Genomic DNA, 25,649 nt, shown 5'->3' with positions numbered 1-25,649 from the left:
TGTCTTTGAGGGTGAAGAAAATTTAGGAGGACTGAAGGGGTGTAATGGTATGGGCCATGTATATCAGACTGAGTAGCTGACAGCTGGTAGAGCACCTGACTACAGGATAAGACGTCCCAGGTTTGATTTCCAGTCCAGCCATACATTTTCTCCTCTCCTTATACAACATAAATACCCAATCACAGACCAAGATTTATTGACTGAATGACCAGTGGTCGGTCACTTTATAGAGTGACCTGCTCCAATATCATCACATGGCAATGAGGGCAGGCATGTCCAGTTGTCAATCCAGTGTATTACTTCAGTAAAATATGAATAAGTTGTGGACTACCACATAACAATATAGGCTAAATGACTAGTGACCCACTTGCTCTAAGACTGTTAAATAAAATGCATGTCCAATTGTTACTTAAAAGATATAATAAGTAAGATGGACTATCCAAAGCAAAGAAGGCTGTTCAACATGATTGATCCATATTTTTTAGGTGATGATTAACATGCTGCACTAATTCACCTTTCACTTGATTCCTTTTCTGATTAAGTAACAATTAATCTAATTATTTATCTGTCTGAGAGGATATTCTTGAAGGCCAGGGAATATTTTTATCCATGTACTCTGTCAATTGTAGGCACAGATGATGAATGAAGATGAAACACCGATTTATCAGGCCATGTTTCCTGGCACTCATAAACTGTGTGTACACTGTACACGGTGGTATATCAAAGTAAACCAACAATGGAAGGAAAAGTTCACTATCAGCAAGACAGTTGGTCAAGTTATCAGATCTTAAATGCCCCCCCCCCCCCCCCGTTTTTTTAATTATAAAAAAAATAGTCATTTTCATGGTCATCATGTGCCCAGGACATATGATACCCATTAGCTGAACATATTTTTGTATCTAATTAACTTAAAGAGATATTAAAAATTAACCACATCATTAAAATTTAATGTCAATTGACTCCATGTCTAATATGATGCTGATCTACATGTTAAGTGTCCTTGAGTTAGTTTTCGAACTCAATCCCAATTTAATCTTGCAGTTGTCTTTTGAAATCATGTAATCCGACTTGATCATGTTGTTACTACCTACGTACGTACAGTCTGCCATGAAAATGACAATAAATAGAAAGTTTTTTTTTTAATTTTCTCTTCTCTTTTATCTCATTTTGAAATAAATTTTGCTATATTCTAATAACAAATTTTATGATACCGGGTACATTTTTTTTATTGAATATTCTTAACTCTAAAAATTCATGTCAGTGATTTATTTTACATTGGTTACAGCTGCATGAGTACACTAATGCCCATTAGACTAGCCTAAACTTTCTGAAACCTCTATTAAATATTCTGATGTTAAAAGCTTTTCCATTATCAATCCTGGCCTTCGTGGGAACCGGCAGGTGTCGGTGGCCCACATGGCCACAGTGACGTGGACACAGGTCACCCTCCCACACAGGGGGGGAATGGGGGGGGGCTTACCTTGTCCCCGGGCGTCCGGTACAGGTACATGATCAGCAGCACGGCCCAGAGCAGCCCCAAAAACAGCACCCACCGACACTTTCTCCGAGGCATGTCACTTAATTCAGTATTTTTGTCACATCGTTTTTCCCACGGTTTTAATCCATCGTGCACACAAAACTGTCAACAGTTTCTATTTCTGACCGATGTCGTAGTTTTCCGGTGTCCCCTGATAACTCTCTGTGTACCCGATCAATACACGTGTTGTATTACAGACGGTGTGTATTACTCCAGCACCCAAGACACGGCTTGTTCTAACGCATAGACTAAACGACTGTCTGTCAATCCCGTCTGTTATCATTAGAGGGAGTGGTTTCCCTTTTGAGGAACTCTTCCACAACGGAGATAATAAAAGTGTCTGTAGAAAACAAAATATTTGCTGTCACAGTCATTGTCAAAAGCACATGATGTTTTGCAAAATTTCTTCTGATTGATATGTCAGATTTGCAAATGAAGAATGTCTTGCTACGGATGTGGAGCTAGTTTCGGTCTTTTCCATAAAGAGGTTATTTTTTATGTAAAAATATACAAGATGTACATGTACAGAGATGAGATGTATGACCAGAGTTTCATTTAGTCAAATTGGAGAATTTTTGTTGCTCATTAAAGAGAAATCTCGAAGAAATATTTTTTTTTTAACATTTTGAGGATTTTTGAACATTTTTTATTGTCTTCTTACTTCAAGGAATATAATTTTTTTTAATTATAAGAAGAAAAATTGGATAGGTCATTTCATTTCTTTCATGGATAGTTTGGCCATAAGGGACTTAAGGTCAAATATTATGTTTATTTTTCTGATTATGTAACACCTTTAGCTAGGATGGAGTCCTAATAAGGAGTTGAAATATATTGAGAGAATATATCAGCATGGGGGGGGATGTATAAAAGATATAAAAGTGTCCTCTAAAGAAATTAAAACAAAGTTAATACAAATATATATTGGTAAAAAAGTGAAGTACATTCCTATCTCCTGTGCAAATTATTTGTTCTAATTAATTGTTCTAATTATGGTCCTTGGGGCAAAGAGACTATTGTAACATTTCAGAATTTAGAAAAACAAAATGTCAAGAATTTGGAAAGTTAAAAAATTATGCCTCAATATTTTGTGTATCCAGATTCTATAAATCATTGAATTTAATTCAGTGATCACTGCAATAATGGGTTTTATTTATCAATATGTAAATACACATTAAAATAATGCTGATATAAGAGAGTGTTGTGGCCAATATTGAATAAGCATCTTGTTTATTTCAGCATGGTTGCAAAAACTGTGGGTTTGCCTTCTGTGGAAAATGCCTAACAAAGAAACATGAAGTTCCAAAACTGAACAACGAGAAACACAAAGTCTGCAACAAATGTTACAATATTCTAACAGGGTAAAAATTGTGTCACTTTATTCATCAACAAATGTTACAATATTCTAACAGGGTAAAAATTGTGTCACTTTATTCATCAACAAATGCTGCACTATTAATAAACATGGTAAAAATGGTGTCATTCTATTTCTGAATCATTAACAAATGTTTCTATTATTTATGGTCAATGTTTTAAAAATATTTCATCAGCAATGTTACAATGTCTTATCCAGGTAAAAATCTTGTAATATAAAATAATAAGATATACATTACAGCATACAGTTTTCAATGCTTTAATTCTATGTTCGTTTTTATAGGAAAATAAAACCTGAGGAGAAGAAGAGAGATGTTTCTCCACCAGAGGCCTATAAAAAGTTTGTTCTGATATCACTATAAATGAACTAATTAATGTGAAAGCATTAAAATTTGGGAGGGGGGGGGGGCAATTTTTGTGGATCGCTCAAATTTTACAAGTTTTTGGGGACATTATTTTGTTTATTCTTTTATACCTTTATTCATAAAATATATTCAAAATAATCATTTAGTAACCTTAATATATCAACTTGTGGAGGATATTTATTTGTTGAGAAGAGGTACCCACACATTCACCAAAAAATGAGCCACAACAAAATTTAATGACATATATCTTCCTGTCCATTTTACCTTTGACAATAATTTTGAAATACATTAAGCAGTATTTTAATATGTCTAATATATATATATCATATGTGATCCTGCTGGTGTATGGATCTCCAGTGATGTTTATCTGTTGTAGGAGGCTAGCCGCATTACAGGAGAGAGAAGAACATGGTAAAGGCTCCCCCTCCAAAAAACAAACAGCCAAAGGGACCCCCAAACACCCCTCCCACTCCCATCCCTCCCACTCCCGGGCAGAGAGGGAGATCGAAGAGAGGCTTCAAAAACTCAAGGAGAAAACCCCAGAACAAGGTAAAGGGTACCGGATAATGGTAAAATTACAACTGACTATTTATAAAACAATAATCTTTTAAATGTATCAATGAATAAGGTGTTCTGTAAAAGATAATGAGTGCATCAGTAAGTTTATTAGTGTATCGATGGAATGATTCTAGTCTTGCTGACACGTTCAGACATGTTTACTTACATCCCTTCCTTTGTTGGTAGTTGCCAAAGAAAACGTGTCGGAAAAGGAGATCAAAGAGAGGCTGGCTAGACTAAAGGGAGAGAACCCAGACAATCAACACTCCGATAAAAAAGTGGGTTTACTGAACAAATACAAAAGCATAATGTTTAAGCAGGAAGTAATTGTTGGGTATGATTAACAGCATTGTCTTTTGAGAAACTTCTTATGGTTCTATGATAATCATTAGTATGATATATGTGGTCTCTTTGTATAGCCTGTATACAAACCACCAGACAAGAGAACCCAGCAGTTACAAGTGGACGATCTTCTGGACGAAATTTCTAAAGAAGTGGAACTAGAGAGTCATTTACCAAACAACATCACAGAGCTAGAAAACAGACTGACTAATCTCAAAGGAGGAAAGGGTAAGTCTAACTACCTCACAGAGCTAGAAAACACACTGAATAATCTCAAAGGAGGAAAGGGTAAGTCTAACAACATTACAGAGCTAGAAAACACACTGAATAATCTCAAAGGAGGAAAGGGTAAGTCTAACAACATCACAGAGCTAGAAAACACACTGAATAATCTCAAAGGAGGAAAGGGTAAGTCTAACTACCTCACAGAGCTCGAGAACAGACTGACTAATCTCAAAGGAGGATAGGGTAAGTCTAACAACATCACACAGCTAGAAAACAGACTTACTCATCTCAAAGGAGGAAAGGGTAAGTCTAACAACATCACAGAGCTAGAAAACAGACTGACTAATCTCAAAGGAGGAAAGGGTAAGTCTAACAACATCACAGAGCTAGAAAACAGACTGACTAATCTCAAAGGAGGAAAGGGTAAGTCTAACAACATCACAGAGCTAGAAAACAGACTGACTAATCTCAAAGGAGGAAAGGGTAAGTCTAACAACCTCACAGAGCTAGAAAACAGACTGACTAATCTCAAAGGAGGAAAGGGTAAGTCTAACAACATCACAGAGCTAGAAAACAGACTGACTAATCTCAAAGGAGGAAAGGGTAAGTCTAACTACCTCACAGAGCTAGAAATCAGACTGACCATTATTTATACACTGAAATGACAACAGATTTTTCTGTTATTTCCCAATCATGACAAGGAGCACACGATGGATGTGACTGGTTGGCAGGGGATGCTCACTCCACCATGGCACCTGATCCCACCTCTGATGTTTTGGAGGTCCATGTTTGCTCTGCTCTTATTTTGTATTGTTTTATGGACTTTTGAACTTAGTTGATGTAACTGCTGTTTGTTATCACCATATGTTTCATTGCAGTAAACTGATTCACATAATAGGGAGACTAGGAAACTTCAAAATTTGATACATGCATAAAAGCTCTTTTCAGAAAGAGATTTCAGTCTTAAAAGGTCTTCAAGAAAATATGGATAATGCATGTGTAGAGGTAGAATGAATATTACTTTGATAAAGTTGCGAAAAAGTATGAAAATCAATTGACTGTATATTAGATATGTAGAGTTTTATATTAGAGAGATTTGATATGACTCAATGACCAGTAGACCTACTTAATAAAATGTAAACTATAACAGGATTAATGTTTCATCATTTCAGGTGAAAATTCAGGGCAGAATCCAGACAAAGATGAAAACGATCTGAATCGTGGGGAAGCCAAAGATACAAAGCCGTACGTGCGAAACATTCCGAGTGAGGAGGGGAAGAAAAGTAACGAGGAGGGGGGAGAGATCAGCGCCGAGGAGATCAATAAAATCCTGGAGGAGACGTCAAAAGAGTGTGAGCTGGAGGCCAGGAAAGCACTGAAAGACCTAGAGAAAGACAAGGACATCATGAAACGACTGCAGGAGATCAAAAGTCGACGTAATGACGACGTCAACAAGCAAGGTAAGGACGTCATTAAACGACTGCAGGAGATCAAAGGTCGACTTAATAACGACGTCAACAAGCAGGGTATGACACATCACATAGTCATCTAGATACTGAATCTTTGTTTATCACAAGTAAAATTGAATGTAAAGTCTTGAAAACCAATAATGGTTTCATTGCAGTCAGATGCAGCATATTACCAGTATAAAGTCATTTTAGTTTGGGATATAAGTCAGCTATTATTGCTTGGTGTAAAAATTTACCATGAAATGAAGTATATCTTTGATGTATCCGTTTCCTGATTGACCTTGACCTTGTCAATTTCAGGAGAAGGCTCAGAGACAGAAGACAAAGATAATCCAGCAGAAAATTCCGACACTGATAACGAAGACAAGCAGGCTAGTGATGTCATCAAACAGGTGAGCAGGCTAGTGATGTCATCAAACAGGTGAGCAGGGTATAGTGATGTCATCAAACAGGTGAGCAGGCTAGTGATGTCATCAAACAGGTGAGCAGGGTATAGTGATGTCATCAAACAGGTGAGCAGGGTATAGTGATGTCATCAAACAGGTGAGCAGGCTAGTGATGTCATCAAACAAGTGATCAAACAACGATATTCATAACTTATTGCTAGCTTAAATCTATTAAGAAGACAGGACTGCTGCATTTTTTTAAAATTTTTACTCTCAACTCACAGTATGCAACACTGCTCATAGAAAGAAGCACACTAGTACTGTAAACCAACTTCTATTTCCATAATCTTTTATTTATGATTTGCCAGTTTGAAATCAATTTGCGACAATCAATTTTTGGGACAAATAAAAAGCAAAATAAATGGTTCACAGCAATTTTTAAGAAATATGGTGTCACTATACTCTCAGATATTTCTCACAGACAAATAAAGGTGGTTTACAGAATTTTGTGGATATACTGTCTTGTGTTTATAGTAGTTTATTTAATGTCAGATAATGGAAGAGGACAAGCTGGATGAAGCAGCAGCTAAAGATGGAATCTCAATCAATCAGAACAGCAAAGGGAAGAAAGCTCTGAAACAAGAAAAGGTAATAATCTAATGGAATAAGTAAGCTATAGAAAGCTCCAAAACAAGAGATGGTAATGTGATGTAATAATCGACTAACGGAATAAGTAAGCTGTAGAAAACTCCAAAACAATGTCAGATCACCTATAAATTTAATAAATATCACAGAATTAAAGAATAAGTATGCCCTCGTAATTGAAGATTTAGGGGTATAAAGTTTATACCCTGTCAGTCCATCTGTTTGTCTGTCTGTCTATCTGTTTGTCTGCAAAACTTCAACCTTGTCCATAACCTTTGAGTAAGTGGGGGCATGCAAATTTCACAGGAGTATTCTTTGTATCAAGACCTGTCTTTGTGTACCACCAAACTTGACCTCTTTATTTAAAATTAGAACTTTGACACACTTTTATAATGACCAGTCAGCAAGGGCCCCGCCATGGGGTAGAATTAATAGGTCGCAGCTTACGGAATGATTAAAAAATTTACGAAGAATAAGCAACAAAAAATGTATTCTTAAAATTTCAAGATAATTCTTGAATATTAAAAAACCTGAAAATAATATCCTTGTATTTACATTAGACAGTAAAGAACAACTTAACATTGAATGTATATTTAAATAATTATGAGGCTTGTGTTATATAAAATGCCAGCCTTCAATGAATGCAGATATCATGAAGGCTTGACCTTAACTTCAAACAAACAGCAGTTGCAGACAAAGGTTTTCATTTATCTAAGACAGATAAAGAAAAGCCTATTAAATTTTCTGCAGCAGGCTAGATAATTAATCCCAAGGGATTAATTGACTACCTCTCTCATCATTTTTCTTCTAAAGGTACAATAAGAATTTAACTTTTTCAGTATTAATGACAGAATGGGTTTTTTATACAACTATCCTAAAAATTAATAATATTCTTAAATTAACATAAAGTGAAAAAAGCAAATTAAAAAAAAATCTTCTTAAATCTATTTCTTGTGAAATCATAAAGTTCTATTAAACAAAAATAAATTATAAAGATTTAAATCCACATTTCAGAGTGTTCATAGCATTCCAAATTGACTAAATTCAAAACAAACTTATTTGTAGACAGAGGTGGTAATTCATCTCAATTTGACAGATAAAGATAATGTTCTGGATTTTCTTCAGGAGGAAAGCTAATTAATCCCAAAGGACTCATAGCAGCTAGTATTCAATTTACAATGGGAACATCTTCAGCAGTTATCTCTCTTTGCCAATGCTTTGGTATATAAAATTAAGGAATCTACCCCACCACCCCAGCTCCAATCCAGGGGACATAGAGAACCAAACTAAGCATCAATATATGTATTTCTGCCTACTGAACTACCATACCAAATTTGTACTTGATTGGACAACAATAAAAAAAGTTGTCCATTCATTCTTATGCATAGTTAAGGAATCTACTCCACCACCCCAGCTCCAAACCAGAGGACATAGAGAACCAAACTAAGCATCAAAATATGTATTTCTGCCTACTGAACCACCATACCAAATTTGAACATGATTGGGCAACCATAAAAAAAGATATTAGAAAAAAACAGAAAATTTGTGGACGGAAGAGTGACAGACGGACAGACAGACAGACAGACAGACGGACGGACGGACGGACAGACAGAGTGATTACTATAGGGCACCCGCAAATTCTTGCGGGGCCCTAATAAAATACCAAACTTTAACCTTTACCATAAGTTTTGAACAGTTGGTGCTAGGGCTTTCATACTTCACAAGTTTATTCATTATGGCAAGACCTTTCAGGTTTAAATATTTTTTTACCTTTTGACCTTCACTTTTGATTTTGACCCACTTTAAAAAAACTTTTAACCTTGGACATAACTTTTGAACAGGTAGTACTAAGGCTTTCATATTTCACATGTGTATTTATTGTGACAGGACTTTCCTATTGATACCAACAATTTTAACCTTGACCATGACTTGCATTTGAGAAACTTCAACCTTTGACATAAGCTGCCATATGGGGGTCGTCAGTGTTTTACAAACACATCTTGTCTTAATTACATGTTGTTATTTAACCTTTATCTTATAGGAAGAGGAGGAGGATGATGAACTTCCATACTGCTGTATTTGTACGGAGGACGCAACGATCCGTTGTCATGGCTGTGACCTTGACCTCTATTGCAATCGCTGCTGGAAGTAAGATTCATCAAAATTCATCATATAATCTACAGAAAGCAAAATCTTATCAAAATTTGTCAACCACATGATGTCTTTTTAGGTCACCTGAGTCACTCAGGTGACCTATTGCTATCTGTTTTCGTCCGTCGTCGTACTCCGTTCGTCGTTCGTCGTCAATCGGTGGTAAACTTTTGAACATTTTCAGCTTCTTCTCTGCAACCACTGAACCAATTTCAAAATCTTCTTCTCTGCTCCTGGGTATTGAATAAATTAACTAAGTGCATAGTTATGATGAACAAGAGTGCCTCTACCAAAATTGTGAATTTTATTGCCCCAGGATCAGGGGTTATGGTGTTGGGGGGGGGGGGGGGCTCTATTGATTATGTAGTGAAAATGCATTATTTCTTTGAAAATCTTCTTCTCTGCTCCTGGGTATTATATAAACTAACTAAGTACATAGATATGATGAGCAAGAGTGCCTCTACTAAAATTGTGAATTTTATGGCCCCAGGGTCAGGGGTTCTGGTGTTAGGGCGGGGCTCTTTTGATTATATGGTGAAAATACACGAATTCTTTGAAAATCTTCTTCTCTGCTCCAAAGTATTAAATAAACTAACTAAGTACATAGTTATGATGAACAAGAAGGCCTCTACCAAAATTGTGAATTTATGGCCCCAAGGTCAGGGGTTCTGGTGTTAGGGCGGGGCTCTATTGATTATATAGTGAAAAAACATTAAATCTTTGAATATTTTCTTTTCTGCTCCTGGGTATAAACATATGAACTACCTATATAGTTATGAGCAAGGGCCCTACTCTTCCAGTATTGTGAATTTCAAGACCCCAGGGTCAGTTGTACCATAGAGGGGGGGGCTGTACTTATATACTGAAAAATAATGAATTGTTTGAAATCTGCTCCTTGGTATTAATCAAATACTTTTGAAAAGCAAGGACGCCTTTTCAAAAATTGTGCGATGTGTGGATCTAGGCCTAAGAGTCAAGGGTTCAAGTGTGGTAGTGGCACTACTGATTATTATACCCCACGCAACTAGTTGCGTGAGGTATAATGTTTTTGACCCGTCCGTCAGAGTGTCAGTCAGTCAGTCAGTCAGTCCTTTTTTTTGTCAGCGCAACTCCTCATAAACCGCTGCACAGAATTTCGTCAAACTTTGCAGGTATTTAGGACACAATGTGTAGATGTGCATATTACCAGGAAATTCCGATTCCTTTATTTTTTCCGGGAAATTCTGCACTTTTTAACTTAGGCATTTGGCCATACCTTGAATATAGAGATGAACAGTTTGTCAGCGCAACTCCTCATAAACCGCTGCACAGAATTTCGTCAAACTTTGCAGATATTTAGGACACAATATGTAGATGTGCATATTACCAGGAAATTCCGATTCCTTATTTTTTCCGGGAATTTCCGCACTAAAAACTTAGGTTTTTGGCCATACCTTTTATATAGAGATGAACAGTTTGTCAGCACAACTCCTCATAAACCGCTGCACAGAATTTCGTCAAACTTTGTAGGTATTTAGGACACAATGTGTAGATGTGCATATTACCAGGAAATTCCGAATCTTTTATTTTTTCCGGGAATTTCTGCAGTAAAAACTTAGGTTTTTGGCCATACCTTTTATATAGAGATGAACAGTTTGTCAGCGCAACTTCTCATAAACCGCTGCACAGAATTTTGTCAAACTTTGCAGATATTTAGGACACAGTGTGTAGATGTGCATATTACCAAGAAATTCCGATTCCTTTATTTTTCTGGGAATTTTGGCACTTTTCAAATTAGATTTTTGGCCATACCTTGAATATACAGATGAACATTTTGTCAGTGCGAACCCTCATAAACCGCTGCACAGAATTTCGTCAGACTTGGCAGATATTTAGGACACAATTTATAGATGTGCATTTTACCAGGAAATTCCGAATCCTTTATTTTTCTGGGAATTTCGGCACTTTACAACTTAGATTTTTGGGGATATCTTGAATATAGTGATGAACAGTTTGTCAGCGCAACTCCTCATAAACCGCTGCACAGAATTTCATCAAACTTTGCAGGTATTTAGGACACAATGTGTAGATGTGCATATTACCGGAAAATTCTGATCCTCCATTTTTTCCAGGATTTTCAGCACTTTGAGTTTTGGGGGAGCGTGGGGTATGTGAGCTTGCTCACTTTTTAGCTCACCTCAACGAAGTTGGGGGGAGCTTATGTGATACCCTCGGCGTCGGTGTCGGCGTCGGCGTCCCAGGTTAAGGTTAAGTTTTTTGCAGCAGTTTTCTTTTTAATTACTTCTGTGTCCTATACTGATGAGACATGCATGGAAGATGCTTCAAATGTGTTTTATTGTACCAGTCAAAGTTTCAGATGCTGCAATTTCAGCAAAGGAATTACCAGGTTAATGTTTTTGGAGCAGGTTAACATTTTGGTGCAGTTTTTGGTGTGGGTTTCATTTCCAAGTAACTATAAGCCCTATGTTGACCAAACTTGCATGGATGATACATCTAAGGATGCATACTACCGGGCTTGCTTCGGATGCTGAATCTGACCTACATTTTCCGGTTGAGTGAACAGGTTAAAGTTTTTGGTGTGGGTTTCATTTCCAAGTAACTATAAGCCCTATGTTGACCAAACTTGCATGGATGATACATCTAAGGATGCATACTACCGGGCTTGCTTCGGATGCTGAATCTGACCTACATTTTCCGGTTGAGTGAACAGGTTAAAGTTTTTGGTGTGGGTTTCATTTCCAAGTAACTATAAGCCCTATGTTGACCAAACTTGCATGGATGATACATCTAAGGATGCATACTACCGGGCTTGCTTCGGATGCTGAATCTGACCTACATTTTCCGGTTGAGTGAACAGGTTAAAGTTTTTGGTGTAGGTTTCATTTCCAAGTAACTATAAGCCCTATGTTGACCAAACTTGCATGGATGATACATCTAAGGATGCATACTACCGGGCTTGCTTCGGATGCTGAATCTGACCTACATTTTCCGGTTGAGTGAACAGGTTAAAGTTTTTGGTGCAGGTTTCATTTCCAAGTAACTATAAGCCCTATGTTGACCAAACTTGCATGGATGATACATCTAAGGATGCATACTACCGGGCTTGTTTCGGATGCTGAATCTGACCTACATTTTCCGGTTGAGTGAACAGGTTAAAGTTTTTGGTGCAGGTTTCGTTTCCAAGTAACTATAAGCCCTATGTTGACCAAACTTGCATGGATGATACATCTAAGGATGCATACTACCGGGCTTGCTTCGGATGCTGAATCTGACCTACATTTTCCAGTTGAGTGAACAGGTTAATGGTTTTGGTGCAGGTTTCATTTCCAAGTAACTATAAGCCCTATGTTGACCAAACTTGCATGGATGATACATCTAAGGATGCATACTACCGGGCTTGCTTCGGATGCTGAATCTGACCTACATTATCCAGTTGAGCGAACAGGATAATGTTTTTGGTGCAGGTTTCATTTGCAAGTAACTTTAAGCCCTATGTTGACCAAACTTGCATGGATGATACATCTAAGGATGCACACTACCAGGCTTGCTTCGGATGCTGAATCTTACCTACATTTTCCAGTTGAGTGAATAGTTAAAAGTTTTTGGTGCAGGTTTCATTTCCAAGGAACTATGAGTTCTTTAATGACCAATCTTGCATAGATGATACATCTAAGGATGCATACTTCCAGGCTTGCTTCGTATGCTGAATCTGACCTACTTTTTGTGGATGAGTGAAAATGTTAGTTTTGATGCATGTTTCATTTCCAATAAACTTTGAGCCCTATAATGAGCAAACTTGCATGGATGATACATCTAAGGATGCACACTAATGGACTTGCTTCGGATGCTGAATTGGACATACATTTTTCAGATAATAGACAAGGTAAAAGTTATGGTTGCAGGTCTATTACCAAAAACTATAAGGCTTATATAACATTGTATAAACCAAACTTGCATAAATGCTGCATCAAGAGATGAAAACTCTCAAATTTGCTTCAGATGCTGGATTTTCATTACATTTTCATGAAGAAGAAGTAGTTTAAATTTTTTATGTAGGTCTATTTCAAAGTATCAGATCAAAATTGCTTTTAAAAATATTTTCATTTTTGGAATGTATACTTCTTGTTGGTTAATTGTGTGACTTTGCCTTACTTAAAGACAACATTCGTTGAGGTGAGCTCTGTAATCTCTGATTACCTATGTTTCTATCATTGCTGAATATTACTGATTTGTTGAAATGCAATTTTTGTTCCCCTACCCTTCCTATGGGTATTAAGTAGTGTTGGCAACGAGTACCCGGTTAACCGGTTAACCGTCGAACGTTGCGAGTATCGGTTAGTAAAACTGCTATTCGGTTACTCGGATAAAATAAATTCTACATAGTAAAGGCATAGAAAATGAATGTTTTATAATTTATAAATGTATACGAACTTCCACATTTCCCTAATTTTAGGACCTGATCTAGTGCATGGTTGTAGTGAATCAAATTGTTTTGATTAGTTTTTACAGTTTATATAATTAATAGCTTTGATTGCATGGGGTACACATATTTTGAAGGCCTGAGTTATAATTACCTCATTTGATAATTTAACGAGATGTCGCCGCAGACATAATAAGCTTGGAATTGTAACAAAAGAACAGCTGATTCAAAATCTGATAAATCACCTAAGCTTAAATTATTCGGAAACCAGCGATTTACTGGACACTCCACATATTGACTATTAATTATGGAGTATGTAAATAATTATTCTCCTTGATTGCGACATATTTTGAGGGCTGAAAAAGAATGTGTAAAATGGTGATTGACGATGACGTATTTATTTGTCTTTGTGTGTCGAATTCCTATTAATTCCCTTTATTTTAAAATCGTAAATCTTTGACGATATCGTATGTGTGTATTGTAAATATAATGTCCCTATACAGTATATTTGTGCATTACTACTACCGATAAGTATAGAATAAGATAAATAATAGATATTGGTACTTTTACCAAAAAATCATCCGAGTAACCGGGTACTCGATCGGAAGATGAAGCGAGTAACCGGTTACTAAAAATCGTCCGATTTGCCAACACTAGTATTAAGTAACCAAACTAAGCAACTGCTAAGTGTATAGTTATGATGATCAAAATTGTAAATGCTATAGCATCTGGCTTGAAACATGGAACAAATTCAATCACTGGAAAGTTGTTGCATAATGCTCAGGTGACCTATAAGGCCCATGGGCCTCTTGTTTAAAGAAATTAACAAGCTATTCGATTAAGACATGATAAAGTGTTAAATGAAGAAATTATTTAAATTAACAAGCTGTGAAATTAAGAAAATAATAAACTCAACTTTTTCTTTGTTTAGGGAGAGCCATATAGATTTTCAGATGGAAGATCATATCACGTCTAAATATATAAAACCCAAGGGATGGACATAATTGGGTGATATCTGACTAATTATATCCTATTGGACTGGACTTCATTGAGTGATATCTGACTAATTATATCCTATTGTGCTGGACTTCGTTGTGTGATATCTGACTATACAGTAATGATATCCTACTGGACCTCATGTGATGTCAGAATTTACTGTAACTAAATTGTTTATGTGTTTCGTATTGAAAACTGTGAACATGACAGATTATGCTAATTAAGCTATTTATATACATGTATCCAAGTGCTAAATGATACTCAGTTAATTTATGTGGTTTTAAAAAATGAGTACCCGGTAATGCTAAAGACTTGTTCAGTAATTTTAAATCTCTGCATTGTAGTATTTATCTATAGGTATAATAGCTAATATGTCTCTTTGTAAATGGGATATGATTTTTTTAATAAAATTATAATTTTAAAATTTATATATTTTTTGAGCCAGAGTTATCAAAACTTGCAAGACATCTTAAATTTACTTGACTGTAATGAATTCTGGTTTGTTTTCTAGTCTTGATATGAGGCCATATTGAACCACACATTTGTCATTTCAAAATTCTTTGAAAGATAGCAAAGAGTACAAAACTTGCAAATCAAAATTCAATTGCCTTCTTTACATCTTTTTGTGATTAATTAGGTCAGTGATAATATGTCTAAAGGCTAAAACAGTTCACAGTTTCAGTTAAAGCATATCTAGTTTAAAAATCTTACAAGCCTCAAGGTTTCTTGTTTGATTTTATTAATTATCACACTTATTACAAAGCCTGTAGGATATGTAATCTACATCCAAGTTCAATTTTCAAACCTTAGGGACACAAGTAGCTGAATAAGTTGAGCAACAGTGTAGCAAACATTTAAAGTTTTTAAAATATAAAATGTGAAAAGTGAACACATAGGGATCTTTTCTTCAAATTTGCTATCATGTGTTGAGGCAGATATTATTTGAAAGAATAAAAAATGAATAAAATTTCAAATATTGAGAATTTTCAGAACAAAAATTTCATCAGAGTTAGCATTTGAATATGAAAGACAAAAATAAATGTCAAATAAATGAACATTTGTATTTGTTTTGAATATGACAATGTTCAGAATATAGGTTAAATTGGTCATCCTGCTATAATTTAAGAAGAAGGAGAATGTGTTTGGATACATGGAATCATTATGTTTTTTGTTAAAAATTTATGTATTTGATTAATAAATTTATTATTACATGGAATTGTGGATACAGTTATATTTTACATTTGGTGAAATTTACATACCATTTGAATTGTCAAGAAAACAACTCACTTAACTTTTAAAGTGTAAGCTAGCACATAAAAAAAAGTAGAAATGAAAAATTTTATTATGTAAGATGTATATGAGGTATATGACGTATGAATTTACCAGAGAGGAAATTGTATAAAAATGAAATAGTTATTATTAGAGTATCTTTGACCACTAAATATTTATAATGCTTGTCGAGAGGTAGGGTACTATATACGAACGTTAAAGTAATAATTAAAGTTTGTTTAAATTGTAAATATGTGTGTATATTTAGCGAGTTAAGTAGAATTAGCAAACAAGAATTCGAAGCATGCAGTATATCTAAAAGGTACAAAAATAATGAATTAAATTCCCGAAATATTTACAGGTAAAGTTATGAATTCATTATACAGTACGTACTATGTAATCATAATACATGTGTATATACTTAATTTCTTTGTCTAGTCTTTTGAGTGTCATGTCTATCATACATACTGTTTATGGCCTTTATTGCTTAATTATTCTGCGAATATCCAAAGTCCAGATCTACCAAGGGTATATTATTGATTTTTTTTTTTTGGGGGGGGGGGGGGGGCTTGGAAGGTCAGTTATTTGAAAAATGAACCAAAATTTTTTATGCTTTTTGACATTGTTTTTGGGCATGCATAAAAGATTTCAAAGAGCTACAGATATTGCACAATTTTCAGTTAAAAATAAATATATTCCTCTTTCCTATTCCATGGGTGCTTGAGCCACATGGAGAGAGAGTAACTGCATGTTTATCATCACAAATTTTCTCACGTTTAATTTTGAGGGGGGTCTTTGTTTTTATCCTACTTTTTTAGTGTTTTTATCTTTTTTGTTTTTTGTTTTATTTCTTTGTTCTTTTTCTACTTTTTTGTTATTTAATACATGGAAATTTCAAAATGTTGCATCCAAAAAATCTAAAATACACTATATTTCATTCATCATGACCGAAGTGAACTTGAAAACTGACTATATGTTGACCCGATAGCTCAACCAATGAAAATACGGAAAACAAAGAGCGTAACAAATCAACCAATCACATCACAGCCCGCCAAGGGTAGTATAGCGTCCTTTCGTTCTAACACAGGAAGAAAGAGAGATTTTGGAGTAAGTGTATATTTTACGTTTATTTACAAAATTTTAAATGAAATTGTCTTAAATGACACACGATATTAATTTATAAACATTCATTTCAGAAAATCATGTATGCACAAATGGTTATCATTTATTCGTTTTGCTTATAATTCGAAAGTGAAACGTGGGGATTCAACTTTCTCTTTTGTCTGTTTACATATGACGCCATCGGCGTGTTTACAAACTGGCAGTAGTTAATCTTCTTTTCAAGTAAGAATTCGGAAGTTTAAATGTGAATACACACATATAATTATCATTGCACATATTACTTGCACAATTTGATTTGCATTGACTTGTTAAATGGCAGAATGAGAACGGTGCCTAGGTCTGCTGTGTAAAGCCTCTATTTAATTTTGCTAATACTCATTATTCAAATGTAAGGCGGACACGCATAGGCGTTTTATTTTTTGTATTAGTAGTTTTTGTAAATTTAACTGTATCTTATGAGTTGACCTATTCAAAACAGCCCTGAATTTTCGACTTATTTAAAATGTATCAAATTTTAATTATTCCGTACGTTAGTATAATATCAGTACAGTACTATAAATGTTGATTGTTTGCAGGGCTTTAAATGCCAAGTATCAGTATGTGGCATAATTCTATAGGCTTAACTAAGCAAAGAAAAGCCTTTGAAGATTTGATAAGGGATGGTCCTTAGTATTAGTATATGGTTAATGTGATTGTTAGCGTGTTTTAATGGATCTGTCAATTATAAATAACCTATAGACATATTTATCTTGTTTTATAGTATAGTCCGTGTCCCAGCCCAACACAAGGATGGCATCGCCAAGAAGAGTAAGTATATTAGTGTTATTGATTCTATTTATAGAAAGGGGGTTCCCTTTCAATATCTTGGTCACATGGGTGTTATGTATGTGTTTAAAGTTCTCTTGCATAAAATAGGATGTGCACATGCATGTGCATTGAATCCAGGTTATTATTAAGAATTATAATGCATGAGAAAGTGTACTGAATTTCTTACTTAAGGTAAATATGTCTTATTAAACTTCAAGTTTATAGGCAAAGAGCATTAATATCTCTCAAAGTGTATTTATAATTGCAAGCAATCTGAAATGATGCAATTGAAAGATGATACATTCAGCAGTTCTCTTATGACTTGATCAGAGAAGAGAGTTGTTCATGAAAGACAAATAGATCAAACCCCAGTTTCATATGTGTTGGCCATTCAATATTAAAAAAATGTATTGCATGATGTAAGTGTGTGTTAATCATGGAAGTTTAATCTCTTCATTTTGTAGTGACTGATCTCTATAGAGTGAAATGATTATCAAGGCACAAGTGATTGTCATAACATTTTATTGTGTTTTCACAGGGTAAGAGAACTTCATCTAAATCTACATCAAGGAGTCGATCAAGAAGTCGGTCTCGTAGTCGGGGAAGGAAAGTCCCGAAGTCCCCACCCTCCACCAGAAAGACCCGGTCCCCAGCGCGCTCTAAGGCTGATTCCCCAGGAAGATCCAAGGTAGCCACCCCCACCAGAGGAAAAGTGGAGTCCCCCGCCAGAGGCAGGAGGCGGTCAGTAGAGCGAGCAGTGACCCCTACCAGGAGGTCAGCCCGTCTGGAAAACAAGGTCTGTCTCCAGGGTGTACAAATGTACAGTTACTTAGACCATTTAAAGTTCTGCTAATATTGATTTCAGGGATTAATCTAGGACATTTTTACTACCGATATTGGGTATTTTTCCCCAAGAGAATTTTTCCCCTGGAGATTTTTAGGAGGTGTTTACTTTTACTTTTAGACTTATGTCTAAACATGTTTTTAATTTTTAAAATTGAATATTCCCAACTTTTAGACAAAGGATCCAGAGAAGAGAGTGCCAGTTGAGATGCCCTCTATGGATGTACCCAGGAGGGTACCTAAGACGACTCACCACGAGTTTGGAGGGGCCATCGGAGCATTCTTTATGCTGATTCTGCTTCCTGCCACAGTATATGGACTCAATCTCATGTGTGACAAGGTAACCAGAATTTACTCTGTTAAAATTCTGAGAGAAAACAATCTCTTTTAAAAAATAACACTATCAAGAAGTAACAGTTGGTAAAGAAAAGTGTAAGATTATTTTGAACAAAAAAATTTCATTTCCAGAAAAGTTGTAAGCCCCGTATGATCAAGTTTCCCACTGATCTGAAGTTATACTTTGACTGGGAAGCTGCAGCCATTTACTTGGGGTGGTTTGTCTTCCAATCTGTTATCTACCTGCTGCCTATTGGACGAATGGTCAAAGGTCAACCACTGAGGTCAGGGGGTCAACTAACCTACAGGTGTAATGGTAAGTTCTGACACATTATCCTTCTCTGTTGATTCTAAATATGAATAATAAAGAGAGCTGTGTTTCCCATGGAAACTAAGTCACAAAAAATTTAAACAATATACAGGTGAAGTTTTTAGAAAAAGGGGGTATAGAAGAAGATCCTAACATTTGGCCTCTGCATTACATTAGTTGTGTTTATTTTACAGGTTTCTTTGCCCTCCTGGTCAGTTTAGCAGCCTTTGGTGCCGCTGTTTACTTAGGGTATCCAGTACAGAAGGTCCATGACAAGTTTCTGGCTCTGATCACCACGGGGACGATTTTCTCCTTCGTGATGAGTGTTCTGTTGTACATCAAAGCCAGGCGTGGTCCCAACAGCAAGCTGGCCCCCGGGGGAAACACTGGTAAAAAAAATCACTATTGTTGATTTAATATAGACGGGATGATCAATTAGAATTCCACATTGAAAAATCTTACAATCCAGTGTAGTTGTGGTTTAACATAAACCAGTTTTATAAAATCTTTTTATTATATAAATCTTTTATTCATGAATTTCTCTTGAGTTTTGCTCATGCAACTTATTTTATTCAGATTTAAAATAGACATCTAAAACAATTCTAAATGCCGAGAAACTCTGATTTTAAATAAGTTAGCTGTAACATAGATTTTAACAGAATTTTCAATATTTAAAAGTAATGTTATTCTAAATCTTTCAGGAAATGTTCTATACGACTTCTTCATTGGACACGAGTTGAACCCGAGGATTGGTAACTTTGACCTGAAGTTTTTCTGTGAGCTTCGCCCTGGTTTGATTGGATGGTTGATGATTAACCTGGTTTTCCTGACCGAGGCGTACCAAAAGTCCGGTTCCCTACCCCCCGCCCTCACCATGGTGGTGGTGTTCCAGGGTCTCTATGTGGCAGACGCTCTGTGGTTTGAGGTAAGGTTGTATAGGTGAACAGATGATGAAAATTATTAGCATCACAGCATCAGTTAATGTACTTTAAAGGCAGAGATTTTTTACCGGATGGTAAATTCCAGGTGAGGGAGGGGCTTATTTTGTACAGGTGTGAATGCCTTGGGGGCTAGTAGTCTACCTGTGGTCATCTGTCTCCTAATCCCTATACACAGGAAGTGATTTAATACACAGTGAAATACCCCAGGTGTCAAACTTTACCTGTGTTGATGATTTTGAGAGAATTATAAAATTAGCAGTGAAAGGTTGTTTTCATTCAATTAGATATTGATTTATTTTTTACTGTTTGAAAACACCCCTACCAATTAAAAAAAATTATGATATCATACAATAAATTCAAATATTAAAACAAAGATTGTTTTAGACTTAATGCAGTGCTCTAAATTGCAACTAAAACGGTCGCATTTGCGACCAAAAAAATGATTTTGCGACTAGAAATGAAAACACACTCGCATTTTCGCGACTGAGAAAATTTGGGCCGGAAACGTCCAATTTTTAAGATCGGGATCGAGATTTCATTTGTAAAGATTCTCTATCAAGAAAATGTTTGAAGACATATACTTAAATACACTTTACAAAGCGTTGCATGGACTTAGACAGGGACCAACCTAGACCCAAAAATTAGGGAGACTTCACTTCTCCCTCAGAGAAATTTAGGGAGAAGTTTTGAAATTTAGGGAGACTTCTTAGCGCACGTGATGCTCACTGATCATTATAAAACTTTTTAAAAATGAAACTATTTCATTGTTTATAACTTGAAATACTTTTCAATAATTTTTTTCTGTATTGAAATCCTAGTAAAAATAATTTAAAGGAGAAAAAGAATCTGATTTTTTTTTCCAATTACAAGGTATATCTAGCAAAAAAAAAAAAAACAACAACGAACAAAACAAATCAAAAAAAATAAACAATGACAATGTAAAAGATTTTTTTTCATTTCTAGCATAATAATTAATATGCACAATTAAATTTTAAATTCTATCTTTTCATTTTAAATTTGAAGCCTCATTGCATAGTCATAATTTTGTTATTATCTCTTTAAAATTTGTTTTCAATCTTAATTTTTTTTTTTTTCTGAAAAAGTTTTGATGTACTACGTACTGCATGCTGATTGAACTCTGTATATCAGACATGTAATTTCTTAGACAGTCAATAACTACACAATTTAACAGTAAAATAGGTCTGTATTCACAGCATGAATTAATTATTTGGCAATAAAAAGATCTAAAATCATCTTCAACATCTTTGGCATGACATCGATATAGCTGACCAGCTGTTTTGTGTCTGGTTGTGCATAACTTCCTTGTAACGATGGACTTTATCATACCTGGAAGTGTAAAATCTAGAGGAGTTCCGACAGAGTATTCGATGCATTGGTCATACTTAGTGAAACAGGTGCAAGTGTCCTGCTGTTTTGTTTATTTCGGCAGTAATAAAACAGGATTTATAAACTACTGACGATTCTACCATGTTTTTTAATAGATTTTTTTTTTATAATTTTCAATAATGGGGTTGCAAATGTTAGGGCGACTTTATCTTCGCTTTCATGATAAATTACGGCGAAGTTTGGAGCCCAAAAGCGACTATTTCGCCTCAGTCGCCCCCTAAGTTGGTCCCTGCTTAGATCACGTAATGTTATGACAGCATGGCATGCTGTACAAACCTGAACCAGAGACGTGGACAAATAATGTTCCTGATAGAATGGCATTCAAACTTTGTACACTTTTTAAGATCCGACCTTGTTATTTGATCAACTGCTTGCATATCACAATGAATCATCGTTGTATTATCATGCTAATAAAGAGTGTTTTGGTGGCATTTATAATGACTGTGTTATGGGTTAGGTAGGTAGAAGTAAGTAAACATAACAAACAGCAGGCAAAGTCCTATCTCAACAGCTGTCAAGCTTGTATTTTCAATTGATAAAATTTTATTTCTGTAATGAGATTACTTGTGTTCTTCTGTACAACCATAAGGGTACATGTATTCAATAAAAATATTTCATTCTTCTAGCAAATTTTTATAGTCACAGTAATAAGTAATCTATGATATAGTAAAGACATAATACATATCCTTATTTAAATTATCAAGTTTTATTCACAAAATGCATTTTTTTTTTAATGGCGAGTGATATTTTTGATTATGGCGACCAGAAATTCTGAAATGGCGACCAAAAAAATTTTTAGGTCGCCATTTTGCAACCTGAGAGCAAGTGTGACTTGGAGCACTGTAATGCATGTATTAATAAAAAAAATCCTGTTACAACCAACTTAGAGTAATTGAAAATAATTCATTCCTTGGACCCCATCTATGAATTAAATGAAAAGAGAGCTGTGTTAACTACATCTCGCAAAAAAAAAATATTCAGATTCATCCTAACATTAATAAAGCGTTCTCACCATGAAACATCCTAAAAGATTGCTTGTAAATTCTTTTTTTGTTTAAAAAAGGAAAATATATTAAGTGACCTATGGTAAGAAAAATTATTTTTAAATTTAATTATTTTACACAGTGCTTTTTCTGAACTTAATTAATAACATTTCCACTTTAGGTTTTCCGTCATTGAAAATAAAAAAAAATGTCCAAATTAGAATTTGTAACCTCCATGTTTTCTTTCCAAGTTTCGCTATGTGTAAGACGTCAAAATGTTTAAAAATAATCCTGTGATAGGTTTGTCTACCATTTTTCCTGTGGCCGTTGCATAACATTAAAATTGATATCGAAATTTCATTTGGAAAAAAAAATATGTACCAAAGTTTCTTTTTATAAATGCATATTATATCATTATCCTTTCAAATACTAAAGGTATATTTATTTCATATGTCATTAATCTAAAGATGTTCATGGTAATACAGTTTCTGTATACTATGTTCAGTAAACATCAAAGGATCAAAAGTTAATTAGAAAGTCACCACAAGTCCCAAACAAGGTGTACAGGGTATACACAGAGACCAGTAGGTAAATGTCAATCAAGTTCCAGCATCCAATGATGGACTTTCATTCACTTGATTGACAGGGCTGCCCAGACCAGGTGTTTTTAAGGCGGTGCATAAAATCTCTGCCTTCAAGAGCAATGTAGAGTAGTAAATGTTAACTATTAATGAGTTAATTTTATAGGTAAAAATATCATTATTAAAAAGTAGAACAAGAATTTATCTTTTCTGATATACTTGGAAAGAGAGGAGGTTTTGCTCTTTCATATGAACTTATTTAACAGAAGTCTAATTTTCCAATATACCTAAAAAGAGACACAACACTGCTGTTTGATATGAATGTATAAACTGAAGTCTTCTATTTTAGGATGCGATCCTGACGACTATGGACATTATCACTGACGGCTTCGGTTTTATGCTGGTGTTTGGAGACCTGGTCTGGGTACCGTTCCTCTACTGTCTACAGACCCGCTTCCTGGCAGAGCACGGAGAATCCCTGCCCTGGTATTGCCTGGCCGGCATCACAGTCCTAAACTGTAAGTGTGTCGGCATTCTTTGATCCCGTCAATTCAGGTATAGGGGATATATTATGAAGGAAATGTGTGGGGGGAAGAAGCAATCCAGTGGCAGTTGGAACCCTGCCAAATTGATAGATGTTACTTTTTTCCCCCAATATTTGATAAATTTCCAAATTTGGTGAGAATTGATGCTATAGTACTCAAAAGAAGAAAAAATGAAAGTCTGTTGGTAACTTTTCATTCTTTGGAGCATGACCCTAACAGCTCACTTGCAGCCCTTGGGTTTGGGAATAATGATGCATATTTGATGCAACAATATTTGAAATATTTTATGAATTTTCTCCCCAAAACTTATTGGAGAAAATCAAGTTAATGTCGTTTGTTGTTCATTTCTTGCACTAAACCTTGAGCTTCTACTACAATGGTTGATACAATTTGTATTTTAGTTGTTGGATACACAATATTCAGAGGCAGCAACTCTCAGAAAAATGAATTCAGAAAGAATCCCTACAACCCTGCATTAGCTCGTAAGTATTCACATTTCTGCCATTTCAAGTTGAAAGGTGTTCCAAAATATTAAGATGATTCATTAATTGGTGAACAAATTTCTTTTTACAGATTTGGAGACAATTCCTACATCAACAGGAAAGAAACTCTTGGTGTCTGGCTGGTGGGGACTGTGTCGAAAGCCAAATTATTTAGGAGACATCCTTATGGCCCTGTCTTGGTCATTGGCTTGTGGTAAGTATTGTCAGAGCACTTAACAGATTACATTCTGGCAATTTTTCTCTTCATTCTAAGATTTTTGTGAGAAAGGATTACAACATCTGTGATTACTATTGCAGGTTCCAGCACACCCTTGCCATATTTCTACCCCGTGTATTTCACCATCTTGTTGGTTCACAGAGAAATGCGTGACTCGGAGAGCTGTGCCAAGAAGTACAAGGCTAGCTGGGACCGCTACTGCGAGCGGGTCAAATACAGGATCTGTCCTCTTGTCTATTGAAAGGATATAATTCTCGGTGTTAAAAATTCAAGTTTAAATGCATCCAAAGACTTGTTTTATTTTATTTCATTTTAGGGACAATAAAGTTTTAAAGAGATAATATTTTTATTTAAAGATACTTGTGTATGATTTTAATGAAGAGTTTTATAATAGAAGAATTATTATCTAAGATTTTTAAAGTTAGTTTTTAAGATTTTTTTTTAAGTTAAAGAGAGGAAATGTAATATTTAAAAATTTGTTTTTTTATTTCAACTTTATATAAGTGGCAATATGACATTTTTTCTCAGGGCTGTATAAGTATTAGGTTATCTGTACCTATTTAACTTGCCATGGGTGTACATGTATAATGAGTGTCATATATAAAACATTTTAATTTATTCATCCCATTTCTGTACCACAAATGATATAGTTAACATTTAGATTTCAAAATTATGTGCAATTCAAATCATTTTCCATGTCCCATATATTCTGTAAATATTGTAAATATTTGTACATAAATGTGTGTGCTAAAAGTAATTGTGTTAAAATGTTGATAAATATGATATGTGGCCTGTATTTCTATTTTTATCATGAAATGCAGAGAAAATTGAGTTAAAATTCTATGTTTTATTTGCTAAATTTTGCTATTTAAGAATTGCTAAGAATCTAGTAAAAAAAATATATCAATCATTCAATGTTGTAAAGATATTCTGAATGAAACAAAAAATGTAAATCCTTCCAAAACTTTAAAGCATAACTATTGTAAAGTGTCTCGGATTAAAAAATCAATACTTGATACTTTTATGTTTTAATGTTGAAATGAAGGGGATCTAGTTTGCATTCTTCGAGTTGGTTGGGTTGTTGTGTCCAAAGCCAGCACTACTTATATTCTTCATTGATTCTTTTGAAATACGTTTGAGAATAGAACATTATTTACAAGGGTCATTCAAAAAGTTTAACATCATTATATTCGTATTTGGTATACATATTTTAATAACAAAGAGCAAGAGCCAGCTTATGCATAAAATGGCCCTCTTCTTATATCAAATAACTATCACCTCTTTCCCATTATATATGTCAAAATAAAGTAGACACTTGGT

The 25,649-nt window shown here is 34.9% G+C and overlaps 3 protein-coding genes across 4 annotated transcripts in view; 2 read left to right on the top strand and 1 right to left on the bottom strand.

Moving 5' to 3' along the window:
- The window catches only part of LOC134281295 (polypeptide N-acetylgalactosaminyltransferase-like), a 37,385-nt gene extending 35,554 nt beyond the window's left edge, over positions 1-1,831 (bottom strand). For both annotated transcript variants that reach the window (XM_062763782.1, XM_062763783.1), the window contains exon 1: positions 1,481-1,831. In XM_062763782.1, the coding sequence (XP_062619766.1) occupies positions 1,481-1,573 (93 nt within the window). In that variant the 5' untranslated portion in view covers positions 1,574-1,831. The remainder of the gene's footprint in view (positions 1-1,480) is intronic.
- Positions 1-25,649, top strand: part of LOC134281297 (uncharacterized) — a 61,594-nt gene that overhangs the window by 27,838 nt on the left and 8,107 nt on the right. The window lies entirely within an intron of this gene.
- LOC134281299 (delta(14)-sterol reductase LBR-like) lies at positions 1,871-25,181 on the top strand. Its single transcript, XM_062763786.1, has 20 exons — positions 1,871-2,024; positions 2,774-2,895; positions 3,192-3,248; positions 3,650-3,822; positions 4,018-4,109; positions 4,251-4,401; positions 5,571-5,858; positions 6,168-6,259; positions 6,806-6,901; positions 8,940-9,046; positions 17,645-17,663; positions 18,202-18,459; positions 18,682-18,846; positions 18,975-19,158; positions 19,347-19,541; positions 19,854-20,077; positions 23,414-23,582; positions 24,011-24,091; positions 24,183-24,305; positions 24,410-25,181. The coding sequence occupies exons 1-20, from the start codon at positions 1,977-1,979 to the stop codon at positions 24,568-24,570; spliced, it is 2,805 nt and encodes a 934-aa protein (XP_062619770.1). The 5' UTR covers positions 1,871-1,976; the 3' UTR covers positions 24,571-25,181.

The sequence above is a fragment of the Saccostrea cucullata genome, unplaced genomic scaffold (assembly GCF_032062105.1).
Source record: "Saccostrea cucullata isolate Sc308-1 unplaced genomic scaffold, CSIRO_AGI_Scuc_v1 ctg214, whole genome shotgun sequence".
Lineage (NCBI taxonomy): Eukaryota > Metazoa > Mollusca > Bivalvia > Ostreida > Ostreidae > Saccostrea > Saccostrea cuccullata.
Note: the sequence above shows the minus strand (reverse complement) of the source record. Positions and strands in the feature narration are given on the sequence as shown.

Coding starts and splice junctions, on each gene's coding strand:
- LOC134281299 (XM_062763786.1), top strand. CDS start 1,977: ATGTCTTGCTACGGATGTGGAGCTAGTTTCGGTCTTTTCCATAAAGAG. Junction 18,460..18,681: donor CAGCCCGTCTGGAAAACAAG/GTCTGTCTCCAG, acceptor CCCAACTTTTAG/ACAAAGGATCCAGAGAAGAG. Junction 24,092..24,182: donor CTACAACCCTGCATTAGCTC/GTAAGTATTCAC, acceptor TTCTTTTTACAG/ATTTGGAGACAATTCCTACA.